This window comes from Polyergus mexicanus, unplaced genomic scaffold, assembly GCF_030449975.1.
Source record: "Polyergus mexicanus isolate NDT 795.1 unplaced genomic scaffold, iyPolMexi1.0 SCAF_17, whole genome shotgun sequence".
NCBI classification, from domain to species: Eukaryota; Metazoa; Arthropoda; class Insecta; order Hymenoptera; family Formicidae; genus Polyergus; species Polyergus mexicanus.
The window spans coordinates 177,450-190,218 of NW_027223337.1; the positions used below are offsets into that span (position 1 = coordinate 177,450).

The window sequence follows — 12,769 nt, forward strand, 5'->3', positions numbered from 1 at the left end:
ATAATAGATACATAAAATATGAGTGTAATTAACGTTATAATACACGTTATTCATATATAAATAAGATTTCATTAAACAGCGTAATAAAAATATATCTTTCATGAATTATTGAGCAAATATCCAGAGGCATCATTGAATTGGCTAAAAAGGATTTTTTTTTAAGCGACAAAAAAAGATCTGATATATAAAATACGTAAAAAGAGAGTGTATCTCGAGTTTTTTTTTTTTCCAATTAAAAGAATTTACTTCGGAATGGAAATAAAAAGCGGCGAATTAAATGAAAATATATATGCCGATAATACTATATATGCAGCGTACGTTTTCGTATTTAATACGAATTCCTCTCGCGATTTTGCAACTATCGTCAGCTGCACTTGACCGCAGTTGGACGCATCTCAATGATGTTTAATAGTTACGGTGACTTTGAGCGCGGAATCACTCGCTTGTCACGCATACATAATTCGGTCAGTGTGACGTCGGTTATCAGACAGCTGCCAGACAAAGCCGCGTCGCAATCGTGTCTAATTTTGGAAATTCTCGATATAAGCGCAAACGGCATTTGCAAAATGTCCAAAGATAAACGATCAAACGTCGGAATAACGCGGGATTCGCCCGAAAATAGCGTCGAGCGACGACGAATTTAAAACAGAGACTTCGCACGGACGCGGAAACTCCAGGTCGTTGTCCCGACGCGTTACGGGAATGTTTCCCCGGTTCCTGGGAATTTTCCAATTTCGGGACTTTGGAAAATTGCTTTCGTCGTCGATCAACGTAAACCTTGTTGGAGAACTTCGACAAAGCCGATAAAAATCTTCGAAACTTGAATTAATTCGAGAGACTCGCGGTTTCGAATCCTATGTTTCGCGTTTGGCAAAGGTCGAGGAAGCGTGACGGGGGCTTAAAATATCGATCGATATAAACTTTCATTTCGATTGGATATATATATACGATTTGAATTGCATAAACTTTAATAACGTTTAAACTATTTATATTGATATCAGAGCATTTTATACGCGGCTATACACCGGGTCAACTATTGTCAATTGTATTCTCAAAATATTCTTCAAATATTCTCGTAATATATATTCGCACGTTGGTTCGATCTCTATCGAAGGACGAGATTATATAGAATGTAATATTTATTTGAATAAGATCAAAATAGCTGAAATAAATAAATGGATTCGGCTTTTCTTCGCTTTGAGAATGTGAAATCTCCATGATGTAAGCACACAAAATATACGATTTCACCACCGTCGTCGCACGTTTACACGCCTCGCTATTAACGAGCTCATAATGCGTGATAACAACGCGCTCATGCGAGGAAATGTAACGTGCTGCTTGTGTCGTACATCACGTATGTCTCTGATGCTTAACGTACGTAACACTGTACATGTTTTCCATTTGACGAATTTCCCCATAATACAAGAGCTTCTATTTCGCTGGGAAGATGAGTCGGAACGAGACCGACGATTAAACACTAATTACTTAATCCCGGAATTCGCGCTTCAAACAAAGATATATATCGGTCTGAGAAAGAATTATTCTTTGCATCGCATTATTAAAAATTTGTGATGAGAATTTTTAGCGATAAGACATAATGATGGCGTATTTTCCATTATGTAAAAAGAACAATCTTGTAATACTTTCGAAATAGTTACGTATTCTCTTAAAAACATATAGCAAGAACAAACGTGAATAAGAGTTAATAATGTAAAGGATATCGAAATTCAATATTGTAAATTAGTGTATTAAAAAATATCTCGTTTCTCATCATTTTTCAAGACACAACTAATTTTAAAGATATATCTCGATGCACGCTAAATATCGGTTTTAGCAATCGCGAATTTATAATTGTAACGACTTCAATATCTTATTAAAATATCTTTGTTTCATCATCAGCTGCGCGAGATTTATAAAAAGAGAATAATAAAATTAAGCCGACAGCAGACTAGACAAATTTTAAAATTCTAATACAATAAAAAATATAAAAAAAGATATGATTTTATAAGCGCGATAAAAAAAAGATTACTTATGATGTGTATTAAAAAAAAAAAAAAAAAAAAAAAATGAATTAGCGCTAATGCGATAATGCTAGCGTAAAAAAATCTTCCATTATTCAAAAAAATCGGATCGCGATTGACGAAACTAAGCTTCGAAAGTCCTTTTGAATACAAATCCCCTTGTCTGATCCTTACCTTCGGTAGGGTCGCTCATCGACGGTATTCTCAAACTGGTGCCTCGTCGCAGATTGACCATCTTGGCTCCTACTTCCGGTTCCAACATTTTGGCACTGCTCGTCAATCTCGTTAGATTTCGCGGAAAGGGAAAGGGAGAGAGAGGAAACCGAAAATTCGCGTGCTAACTCGACGATGATGCTCGGCTAAACTGAATCGGTCAATGGCGTCTCTTACACGAATAGACGAAGAATTCCCGAGGATGCTTATCGACCGGCTACGTCGTCTGTAGTCTGTAGTGTGGATCGGCCAATAGTAGTGACAGGCGTGTAGTCACGTGCAATTGCTTTCGATGGTATGTCATCGGCGATCCGTCGTCGAGACCGTGAGACTCGAGGTGATGTTTCGTAACGCATAAATCACGCGGTTCTTCTTTTTAAAAACTTTATCGAGAAGTCCATGTTCAATTACTCGCCTCTTCCTCGATTCCTCGCATCATCGTGACGCGCGTCGGATTTTTTATTCACGGATATTCATGGAATTATTCGCGTACGATGACGTTACTGCGAGATCGCTTCTTTTCTCTTTCCCATCCGTCGATCTATCTCTTGCCAGTTGAATTAGAGACTCGATCTATTTTCATAATCCGACGAGAGATCAACCGAGACCCTGAATCACTCGGAGCGACGATCTGATATTATGAATTATCGAGAATATAAATGGCGCGACAGCTAAAATGGATGTATCAATGAATGATCAGGGCGATAAGATACAATATATTCTTATTATTCATTATTATATCAAATCAATATTTATACTATTGTTGTAAAATAACGCCATTCATCGCATTGCAGATTATAAAAGATTTATTAAAATTTATGTATAATGACACTTTATATAGCTTATAGATTTATCATTGACAATTTTATTAATTCGATATTTTTCTTTTGACACAAAAATTTAAATTTAACCACATTTAATTTAAAATCTTAATTGACAAAGTGAAATGTAAATGTATGTGATAAAATTAATGTTTAGAACAAAATTTTTTGCTAAATATTCTATAAATAAGTTATTTATTAATTTTTGAATATATAATTAATTTAATTTTGATAATATTTATTATTCGTTATTGCATTCTTTAATCGATCATTCATACAGACGCATCTATCGAAGCGCTATTATCGAAATGACGTATCGTTAAAGTTAAATCGATTTTTTTGTTTAATAATTTTTAATTTGATAATCGGATTTTTATATTTTTCACTTGAATGCAATATCTTTAAATATTACAGAACGAGATTTGTTGACAAGGATCTATTGCATTTTAACAAAAAAATCACACCGCACGCGAAGCTTTCACAACCAACGTCATACACTGTCGGAGAGAGGTATATCACTTCTCGCGTGTATTAGTGAATGAACCGCCGTTTATTTACAATTCGCGAGTTTAGTTGTTGGTGTACGTCAGTTTCTAGGAATTTACGAGACTTTGTAGAGACAAGAGTTGACGCAGTTTTTTTATGACGTCGAGAATCTCTCTCGTCGAAGAGCGCGCGAGAGGAAGAATATTCGACGTCAAACGGTAAACACTAAAAACTTGGAGGAAAAAAAAAAAAAAAAACTATTTAAAATTTAAACACGAAAGTGATAAGCGTTTGGCTACATGTAATAAACGTTCGCGCATGATTGAGAGGCCGAGTTAAAAAATTCGATAGTTTATTTTCGCCGTGATATGTCGTGCCAAAGAACGAATGCCGATACTTTGAGATACGCTACACGCTTAGTAATATTAGTGTAGTAGACTTGATAATATTAAATGCGACAAGTACCTAAAATTTGAATTAAAAAAATTAATGTTTCTTCGATAAACATTGAATATCGCGATGATTATAATATTATTGTATAATATCAAATAATATATATCATTTTTCTTAAAATATAATTTCACAATTAAAGTAATAATTAAACACGAATAATAATAACTTAGATAATAATAAAATAATTCAAATAATAATTAAATATGAAAAAATAGAAACAATAAAATCTCTGTTTATTTATAAAGATGTCTTAAATTAAAAATAAAAATCGAAAGTTTATTTTTATGCGTGTCGCGCGATTGCGAGCGCGTTAAATGTACAAATTATAAAACCAACAAATGTTTGCGTTAAAAAAAAAAAAAAGTCTTTTCAAATTCAAAATCAAAATTTAATCTCGCAAATTTGCAAGGTCCGTACTATAATATCAGCGTGATACAACGCTTACGTGAAGTCCTTAATCAATCCTTTGGTTGCGGCACGCGAGTCTTTCTTGAAATTTCGAAACTAAACGAAATAAATAGAAATGTACATATGTTTACACATAGTATATTATCGAAATTCACCGTTTCACATTAATCCAAAAATGTAAAAAATAATGTTACAAATTAACAAAGAGAAAATGTCAATTAATTATTTGCTTCAAATTTAATTTGCTCTTCTAACAGAATTCTCAACTCTAGCCGCGCGCGAACGTATAATAAATGATACATATATATACAATATATACATTTTCGCAGGTATCAAATAATTGAACGCGAATAAAAACGATCAGCACGAAAAATGAATCGTGCGCGAATAGAGCGAGTGGCCGCGTACAACTGACGCGCGAGAGAGACGTACGTTAAAAGTTAAAGGTTTATTTTGGTTATTGCGCCGTGCCAGAAAGCGAACGCAGCTGACAGGTAATGATATAGTCATCGCGCTCGTCAAACAGTGTGTCCGATGTAAACCGATCCTTGTGTAAAATGTTTTTGGACAAGTGATCTTTGAAAACTTTTCAGATATTTTGTAGCATCAAAAAGATGCAATCTTTTTAGGACCTAAGGAAATAAGGAGCTACATGATAGTATATATATATATATATATATATATATATAGAGAGAGAGAGAGAGAGAGGGGAAGATAATTATTATATTAGGAATTCTATATAATTCTATTTTAGGGCCCCAGCTATATCTTAGGAAAAATTGGTGAAGAGGCGGGCATTCACAGAAAAAATACAATTTTAGAAAACTAGCATCTTCTTCATTTTTTCTCGTTCAATTTCACAAGTATACATAATTGTTCTTTTCGCGACAAGTTTTCGCAATCCTTTTTCCCCCTCTTCTCTGACGGAGATCTTATTCGGCGAGACAAATTTTGCTTTATCTCTCTCTCCGTATCTATATTTCGTTTTATATTACATTTCATTTTTACGTATCACTGACAGTTAACTCTGTCTGTTAGAGCTGTTGTCTAGTTGATAAGACTTCTTAGATTGACAGCCCTTTAATCTCAGTCATCTCTGATAGTAAGATTACTCACTTGTGACAAGACACAATGAAATCTGTTAAAGTGTCGCAAGCGGATAAAACTATCCTTCTCCAAAGTTATACATATATTATATCACCGGTGTACTCGATAACTCGTGTTCGCTACGCGAGCGAATAATACGAAATGTAATTAATGCCGATAAGGATTCAATTTCCTACATTGAATTCTGCTTATCGCAATCGTGCTCTCATCTACGTGCGAAGACTATTGCCTTGCGAATAATCGCAAGAGGGTAATAAGAATTGAGCACGACATATTGCAATATTTTTAAATTTTACGAAAAGTTTTCTTTTTCTAAAAGATAACTTTCACAGATAAATATACCTATCTATACTTTTAAAATATTTCCGTAATACGAACAATTGTTCTTCTTAAAAAAATCAAATAATTACATCAAAATAAAAGTTGAATATTTTTATTTTTAATTTGAATATATCTTAGGCTTTCTTGAAAGGCCTTCCTTTTTTAAAAACAAGAGTTTATTTCCCTTTTAAATATATATGAATAAAATTAAACAATTTTATAAAATTAAATATCATTGAGAGAATAACAACACAAGACAAATGTCTCTTTAAAGTATTTCAATAATATTAAAAGTCTCTTCTTAAAGAGAAGATAATATTTGATAACGAATAATATTTTCGCAGCTGTTTTAAAATAAATGTTAGAGGTAGTTATGCTGCTGAATTACAAATTGGATGCATCGAATATGGCTTGACAATATTAAATCCGAAAATTAAAAAGAAATTAAAAAGAAAAAGCAAATAATATTACTATGAAATTATAGTGCGAGTATTAATGTGCAATCTCCTCGTGAGACCGCACCCTGTGCTTACGCAAATCCTGATATAAGCAAAACGTTACGAGACGGATAGCTTATATAATTGTATCTTTTTTCATATTCGAAATTTAGCGCGCTAGTCGTGATCATCGTAAGCCTATTCTGCCGAGATATTTGGAGAATCTCTCGATTAATAGATTCTCCCGTGGACCGCGTTCGATCGCTACTTGAATGATACGAATATTAACAGTGCAAAAAGATCTTAGGAGCATCACGTGAGCAGCTATGAGCAGATCGTCGTGAGTAGTGAGGGGTCCATCGCGAAGGAACGGCGCGACTGACGGCTCGTCACGGCATTGAACGTCCGAAAATTCGTCCTCGCGGTAACAGGCGTGTTTCGCGTACATGACAGTAAGAACGACGAGCAAGTGCGCCAAGAATCTGCGGTGATACCACAGCGTCTCGTGGTTGTCGTACATGACGATGAGCTGATCGTTATTCCAACACTCCTCCGCCCAATACGACAACGCCCTTAGGTAACATCTAAGTTTGCGAACGTCGATGGGCGAGTAACCGTCGACGCGACGCGCGAATATATCGCGAATACGTTCTAACAACGTCCGTTCATCGTCGTTCGGTTCGTACAGGTTCATGTAAATGAACAGATTGTCGTGTCTAACGGTGTCATCGTCGTCCGTCTCTGTTTCCGGGAACGCCATTGCCAGCATGCACTTTCGCAGGAGAAATTGCCGATAAGAATGAGCGCTATGATCGGACACGTGTCGTCGGCACCAAGCGAGAGTACTCCTCCACTCGCTTTCGAGACTGGGATGTCGTAAACCGCGTGACTCGCACAGGGCGACCAAGTGACGCCGATAGCTCCACGCGTGGTAGTTGTTCGCGTAACGATCGGCGCAGGTCTCCGCAAGCTCGACCTCGGCGCTCGCGAGGGACGAGATCCCGGGTTCGGCGACGTGGTTCCGCTCGGCATCCAGAGCGTGCGACATCAGCCAGCTCCGATACGCAAAGGCCTCAAAGTTCTTTGGCGTGTGATAGAGCACCGGTCGTGTGACGAACAGTTCGTCGCGCGCGTCCAATCTGCCGGCGCGCATCAGCTCCCGTCGCATATTCCAGAACGTGGTCACGTTCGGATTTAACAGCAAGGCACCCAGCAACCATCTCGCCACCGTGCTGGGTTCCTCGCGCCGTTGATGACGTGTACGCCGGTACTCCGACAGGCGCCGATAAACGTATACGTAGAGCGGCTGAACGCACCACGACGCCAAACCCAGACTATCCTCCTGGTGAAACACCGGCGACCGATTCTCGTTGTCCTCCATCGGCAGGATCACGAAGCTTTTTCTGGGAAGGTAGAAGTCGCGATCGTAAAATTTCTCTTTGTCTCCCTCTCGCTCCCCTCTTATACGCTCTTTCTAATTTTGGCGAGAATTTGGTTTTTAAATTAATGTAAAGGAAATATATTGTATATACAAAATATATTGATACGAAAATATTGTACATTGATATAATATTGATCAAAATTCTGAATATTACGTGCATTGATATATTTCTTGTTATAAGCTCGATAAGGTATATGGAATATTTAACATAAAAGTTTTACTAAAAAAACTGCCTATGATAATAAATATGTTCTTAATAATATTAACATTACAATAAATAATATTTCTATATATTTCTAGAATATCTCATTGTCAGTAAAAAAAATATCAGGCGAGGGATAAAAAAAATAAAACAGAGTTATAAAATTTTTCAGCGATAAAAAAAAATTGAACATAACGCGCTCATTAAACAATCAATCATCGATTCGATATTCTAGTCGGCAATGATAATAACGTATCTAAAATCTAAAAGCTTAAAATATTAAACGTAAGAATTAATAATACAGCATCGTGTATGTGCCGCAATGCGCACATATCGGTATACGAGTCGAGATTTTACCCCCTCCCCCTCCCCCCTTCACGCCGATGAATTTCAAAGTCTTGTCGTGTCTATGCTCAACCTTGACCTTCGTTAATCGAACAATACGTCTAAACAACAGTCTATCAACTCTCAATATTCACAAGGAAACATTTATAACGATTCTTCTCTAATTCGATAAAGATTGAATTCTATGCTATAGAGAGATAGCTTATTCGAGCTTATTCGAAGTAGGTAATTCCGTTTGATATCTTGGAAATTATATGATACGTAAAATAATATTTTGCACGAAACTTATAAAATGTTGAGATAATAACTTTATACATAATTACGTACATACGTTTATCGGAAGTAATAAGTTTCTCTCCAAACGAGTAAGAATATCATTGAAATACCAGAAACCGCAAGTAAAATTCCCTCCGCGATCACGCACATAAAAACGCACATAAAAAAACTCGGACTCGAGATAAAAATAATTGAGCAATTAACCAAGTCGCATTACGCAAGTGAAATTAAGGATCGCAAACAAGCCGCAAAAATTATTAACGCACCATGTTCCCCGGATGGCGCTACTTGACGAGCGCCGGACGCAGCTGATTATTTGCCACGCACATCTCGACCCTGTTTCTGTTGTATGTACGCACTCTTTCCACGCTCTCCCGCTTTATCATTTTTTCCGATCATAATCGCGAACACGTGTTTATTTTAGACCTCGGCTCGAGTGAAACTAGGATAATGAGATTAATAAAGTTCTCGATACACGAAGATTAATCGAAGACCGATTTTAATCAGCTTTATTTCATTCGAAACACTCGAAATTTTAATAAGCCCATTTTATATTTGGCATATATTATTAATAAATATAAATATATTTAACTTTAAATTAAAAAGGATAAAATTAAAATAGATCATTGATATAACGCTTGTTAATTTCTTTATATATATATATATATATATCTTCTCTCTAAATATATATCGTATAGAACAAGCTTAAACGAGCTAAATAAGCTTTAGAAAATTAGTTTTAATTACTCTTGGAGCAAGATTGTGAAAGCTGAGTGTAATTTGTCAAGATCAACGTAATATCTGATAATTATGACACTGCAGTATCTTTTCAACATAAAGAAATATTAACGTGCACGGATAAAAAAGATTTCCAAGGATTTTAAAAATGATTCTTATTATTAGTACGATTATTGGTACGAAAAGACACTTTTATTTGTTCCATGACTCTTTTTCAAACGCAATAAAAATCCCAATAGAGAGTTCGCGATAATAGGATATCGAAACAATTAATGTTAAATCGAGCAGCTCTCTCTCTCTCTCTCTCTCTCTCTCTCTCTGAGCACATTTTCTATTTAAATACTTGATAGATTACCGTGTAGAGCGGCAGTCAATTATAGTTGCAACGCATGTGTTGATTCGCGATCGACTGTCAACTTTGCGATTATTATTGCCGTAGCGTTGCCGTAGCAGCGGTGTCGTCTGTCGTTTGTCACCTGTCACCTGTCACCTGTCGCCTGTCGCGTGTCGCGTGGGCGAAAGCTCTAGCGCGACGCGGAATCGATCGTCGTCGAGTTAAAATCGCGAGGTCGACTGACTACGATCTGCGCGAGAAATCTCGCGGCACACACCCGCTTCTTTATCTATTTCATTATTTTTGTCTTCCTCTCCCTAACCCCGAAAAAGACTCCGCCCATGCAACTGCGCGAATCAAGCCTGACGGACGTACGGGATGCGTGTTTTGTTGTCGGTGTGTGTAGCCGCGGATTTGCGAAACTGAGCTCACGCACGCATAGCTTTATTTAGGTTAGGATTCTTCGCTGCGCGATATCCGCGGTGATTTTAAATCGATAACACGCACGCCTGCTTCTCTCGCGCATACGCACTTTTTTTTTTTTTTTTTTTTATACTTCTCCGCAGATTTGAAATAAAACAAATGCGTGTATATTTAGATTTTGGGCGGAGGGAAAGAGATTGGTTGGACTGGGTGTAGAAAATGTAACTTAAAAAGAGCAGAAGTAACGTGACAAAGGAGGATATATTGAAAGGAACAATTGTGCACCTTGCGTTGAAACGCAAGTGCGATGCAACGTATGTTTGAACGCGATGATCGGTGAAGGACATTCTTTTTTCGCGCACTTCTCTCTCTCTCTCTCTCTCTCTCTCTCTCTGTCTCTGATGTCGAGAATCGAGCAAGCACGGAAAGTCTACCGGTTTCGGATCCGTGCCTGTCACGAGAACGCGAAAGAAAACGAAATGACAAAACGCACGCCCGGCGAGCGAGTAAAAGGAAAGGTTGACACTCACATAGCGGGGTTCCTCCTAATCGTATTCTCAATGTCACGAAAGATTTTCTCGGCGGCTGGGAACTCGTTGTCCACCATCGTGTGAGCCGCATCACACCTTCCTCGTGGATGTATATCCATCGACGGCGGATGCGCCAGTGATCGCACCACCCTCGCGTCTCTTCTCTCTCTTGCACTCCTTCCTTTGTTCCTTCTTTCAGTCTCGCTGCCGCACGGCAGATCTCGTTGCGACGTACATTACGTACAACGGTGCGGCACTTCGTTCCGCGAAAGCGCTGACCGCTGGCGGAGTGCGGTGCGACAGGCGACAGGCACGCTCGGCTGCGCATGGCGCGAACTTAGCCGCGAGTCGGCAGTCGGCCCCCCCGGGCGCGCCGTCCAGGCTCGCCAACATTGCGCGCTTTATAGGCGGTCGCATTTTACCGCTGGGAAAAATCGAATGCAGCGCCGTCTGGATTTTTCGCTGAAAAATGGTCGACGAAATTTATGAAATATTTTTCGATTATTCGCGCGCGCAAAACAGCTAAAATTTTGTTAAAATTCATTTCGATAATTAGGAATTTGGCAAATGTTTCTCGAAAATATAATATACTCGTCATTTTTCAATTTACTTTCTACTTAGCGCCATTTCCTGAATTTGTATGACCGATACCAGAATTTACAATATCAATAAAAATTATACGCATATATATATATATATATATATATATATATATATATATATATATATATATATATAATATCCATAATCGTATAATATATAAATATCTGTTAGCATAAATTATTGTAAAAAACGTGCGTTACACTTTTTATTGTTATATTTTATCGATATTTTTTATCGACCTTTGGAAAATTATCGCGTTGTGTAAATAAACCGTAAATGTTCGATATGTTTTCTCCATGAATAAAACAAAAGATATATTGCATATAGGACGAAAATAAAATCCGTTTAACGTTCTTATCGTGCTTCTGATAACGATAACTCTACGTACCTTGCCGTTCGCTGTACGATGACTCGAGGATTTTGCGATATCCGCGTGAAAATCACGATAAAAATTACGGCGAAGTAGAGACATGTAAGGATGAGGTACGTCACGAATGACCGTTAAAATGTAACGCGGTGAAGTATGTATCGATACGAATTTTGACGAAGCGTGACGAAGATGACCGATCGAGATCTCCGCAAACGTCAAGCGGTCGGCTGGTACGACGGTACGAGGCGAAGTTCGCGCACGCGCATGGCGGACACATAACCTCGTTGTCGCGTCGCGGTGTCAACGCTACGATTTATTTTTCTCGACTCATCTCGCCTAATAAGACAAGAGGGTAAAAAAAAAAAAAAAATCACGAAGGAACTTTAGATCCTTTAAGACTCTCTGGCGTCTCACATTTTTACGTTTCGAGAGATAAAATATCCGCGCAAACGTACGAATAAATAATGTCCGATCCCCGTTTAAGAATACTCAAGATTAAGACGGGAGTAGTTAAGCGTCTTGCGAAAGAAAAGATCACGTACGAGAAAGAAGCGACGCAGCAACGCGAAAGGATACAAAAGTTGAAGGAGCAGGGTGAGGATTATTTTTAGCCGCGAGGAGAAAAAGAGTCAATTCCGCGCGCGAAATATTATAGAAAACGATTCGTCTCGTATAACTGCGTAATAGAAGAGGTGTAACTAAGATTCGTCCAATATAATTTGCAAGTACTTGTTTAATGCGTAATGTTTAAAATATGTATCTGTTAAAATACTTATATAGGTGTTTTAATGTTTCAATACATTTACGTTTTGCACAACTTTTTCAAATATCTTCTCTTTTTAATTTTAAGATTTCAAAATGACATTACTCTAAATTATTATCGCTCAACAAGTTTTATTTACATAAAAATGATAAAATATCTTGTAGATAAAGATGGTTACGATATAAAAAAGCAAGAGGAGGTGCTTCAAGAATCTTTGATGATGGTACCGGATTGTCAAAGGCGTCTCGTTAAAGCATTCGAAGAACTCAAAAACATTCTAGACACTGAACAAGATTTGAAGGAAGTCGAGAGTTATATCGAAGCTGAAAAAGTGTTACAAGAGGCAGAAGCACAGCTACCGAAAGAAGGGGACATTTTGCAGATGTGTTAAAAAGTGCTCCCTCTGTGACTCTTTTGCTACATTATTTTTAAATATTATTCTACAGTTTTATTTCTCACTCTTACCAATTTTATGTT

General features: G+C 37.3%; 3 protein-coding genes across 5 annotated transcripts in view; 1 reads left to right on the forward strand and 2 right to left on the reverse strand.

Moving 5' to 3' along the window:
* LOC138940651 (uncharacterized) overlaps positions 1-2,998 on the reverse strand; it is a 55,336-nt gene extending 52,338 nt beyond the window's left edge. The window contains exon 1 of one of the 2 annotated variants that reach the window (XM_070309753.1): positions 2,196-2,998. In XM_070309753.1, coding sequence (XP_070165854.1) covers positions 2,196-2,283 — 88 coding nt within the window. In that variant the 5' untranslated portion in view covers positions 2,284-2,998. The remainder of the gene's footprint in view (positions 1-2,195) is intronic. The other variant, XM_070309752.1, reaches the window with a different exon arrangement.
* A 2,058-nt stretch (positions 2,999-5,056) lies between these two features.
* On the reverse strand, positions 5,057-11,762 carry Temp (protein prenyltransferase alpha subunit repeat-containing protein tempura). Of its 2 annotated transcripts, XM_070309756.1 has the most exons (3): positions 11,548-11,762; positions 10,557-11,018; positions 5,058-7,670 (listed from the first exon to the last, which is right to left on the reverse strand). In XM_070309756.1, the coding sequence occupies exons 2-3, from the start codon at positions 10,673-10,675 to the stop codon at positions 6,455-6,457; spliced, it is 1,335 nt and encodes a 444-aa protein (XP_070165857.1). In that variant the 5' UTR covers positions 10,676-11,018; positions 11,548-11,762; the 3' UTR covers positions 5,058-6,454. The 2 variants fall into 2 exon arrangements, with proteins under 2 accessions (XP_070165858.1, XP_070165857.1); XM_070309757.1 differs by lacking the exon at positions 11,548-11,762 and having other exon boundaries at positions 5,057-7,670; positions 10,557-10,682.
* LOC138940655 (tubulin-specific chaperone A-like) lies at positions 11,761-12,683 on the forward strand. Its single transcript, XM_070309760.1, has 2 exons — positions 11,761-12,123; positions 12,457-12,683. The coding sequence occupies exons 1-2, from the start codon at positions 11,994-11,996 to the stop codon at positions 12,681-12,683; spliced, it is 357 nt and encodes a 118-aa protein (XP_070165861.1). The 5' UTR covers positions 11,761-11,993.
* The last annotated feature ends 86 nt before the right edge of the window (positions 12,684-12,769 follow it).

Coding starts and splice junctions, on each gene's coding strand:
- Temp (XM_070309757.1), bottom strand. CDS start 10,675: ATGGATATACATCCACGAGGAAGGTGTGATGCGGCTCACACGATGGTG. Junction 7,671..10,556: donor ATTAGGAGGAACCCCGCTAT/GTGAGTGTCAAC, acceptor CTACCTTCCCAG/AAAAAGCTTCGTGATCCTGC.
- LOC138940655 (XM_070309760.1), top strand. CDS start 11,994: ATGTCCGATCCCCGTTTAAGAATACTCAAGATTAAGACGGGAGTAGTT. Junction 12,124..12,456: donor ACAAAAGTTGAAGGAGCAGG/GTGAGGATTATT, acceptor AATATCTTGTAG/ATAAAGATGGTTACGATATA.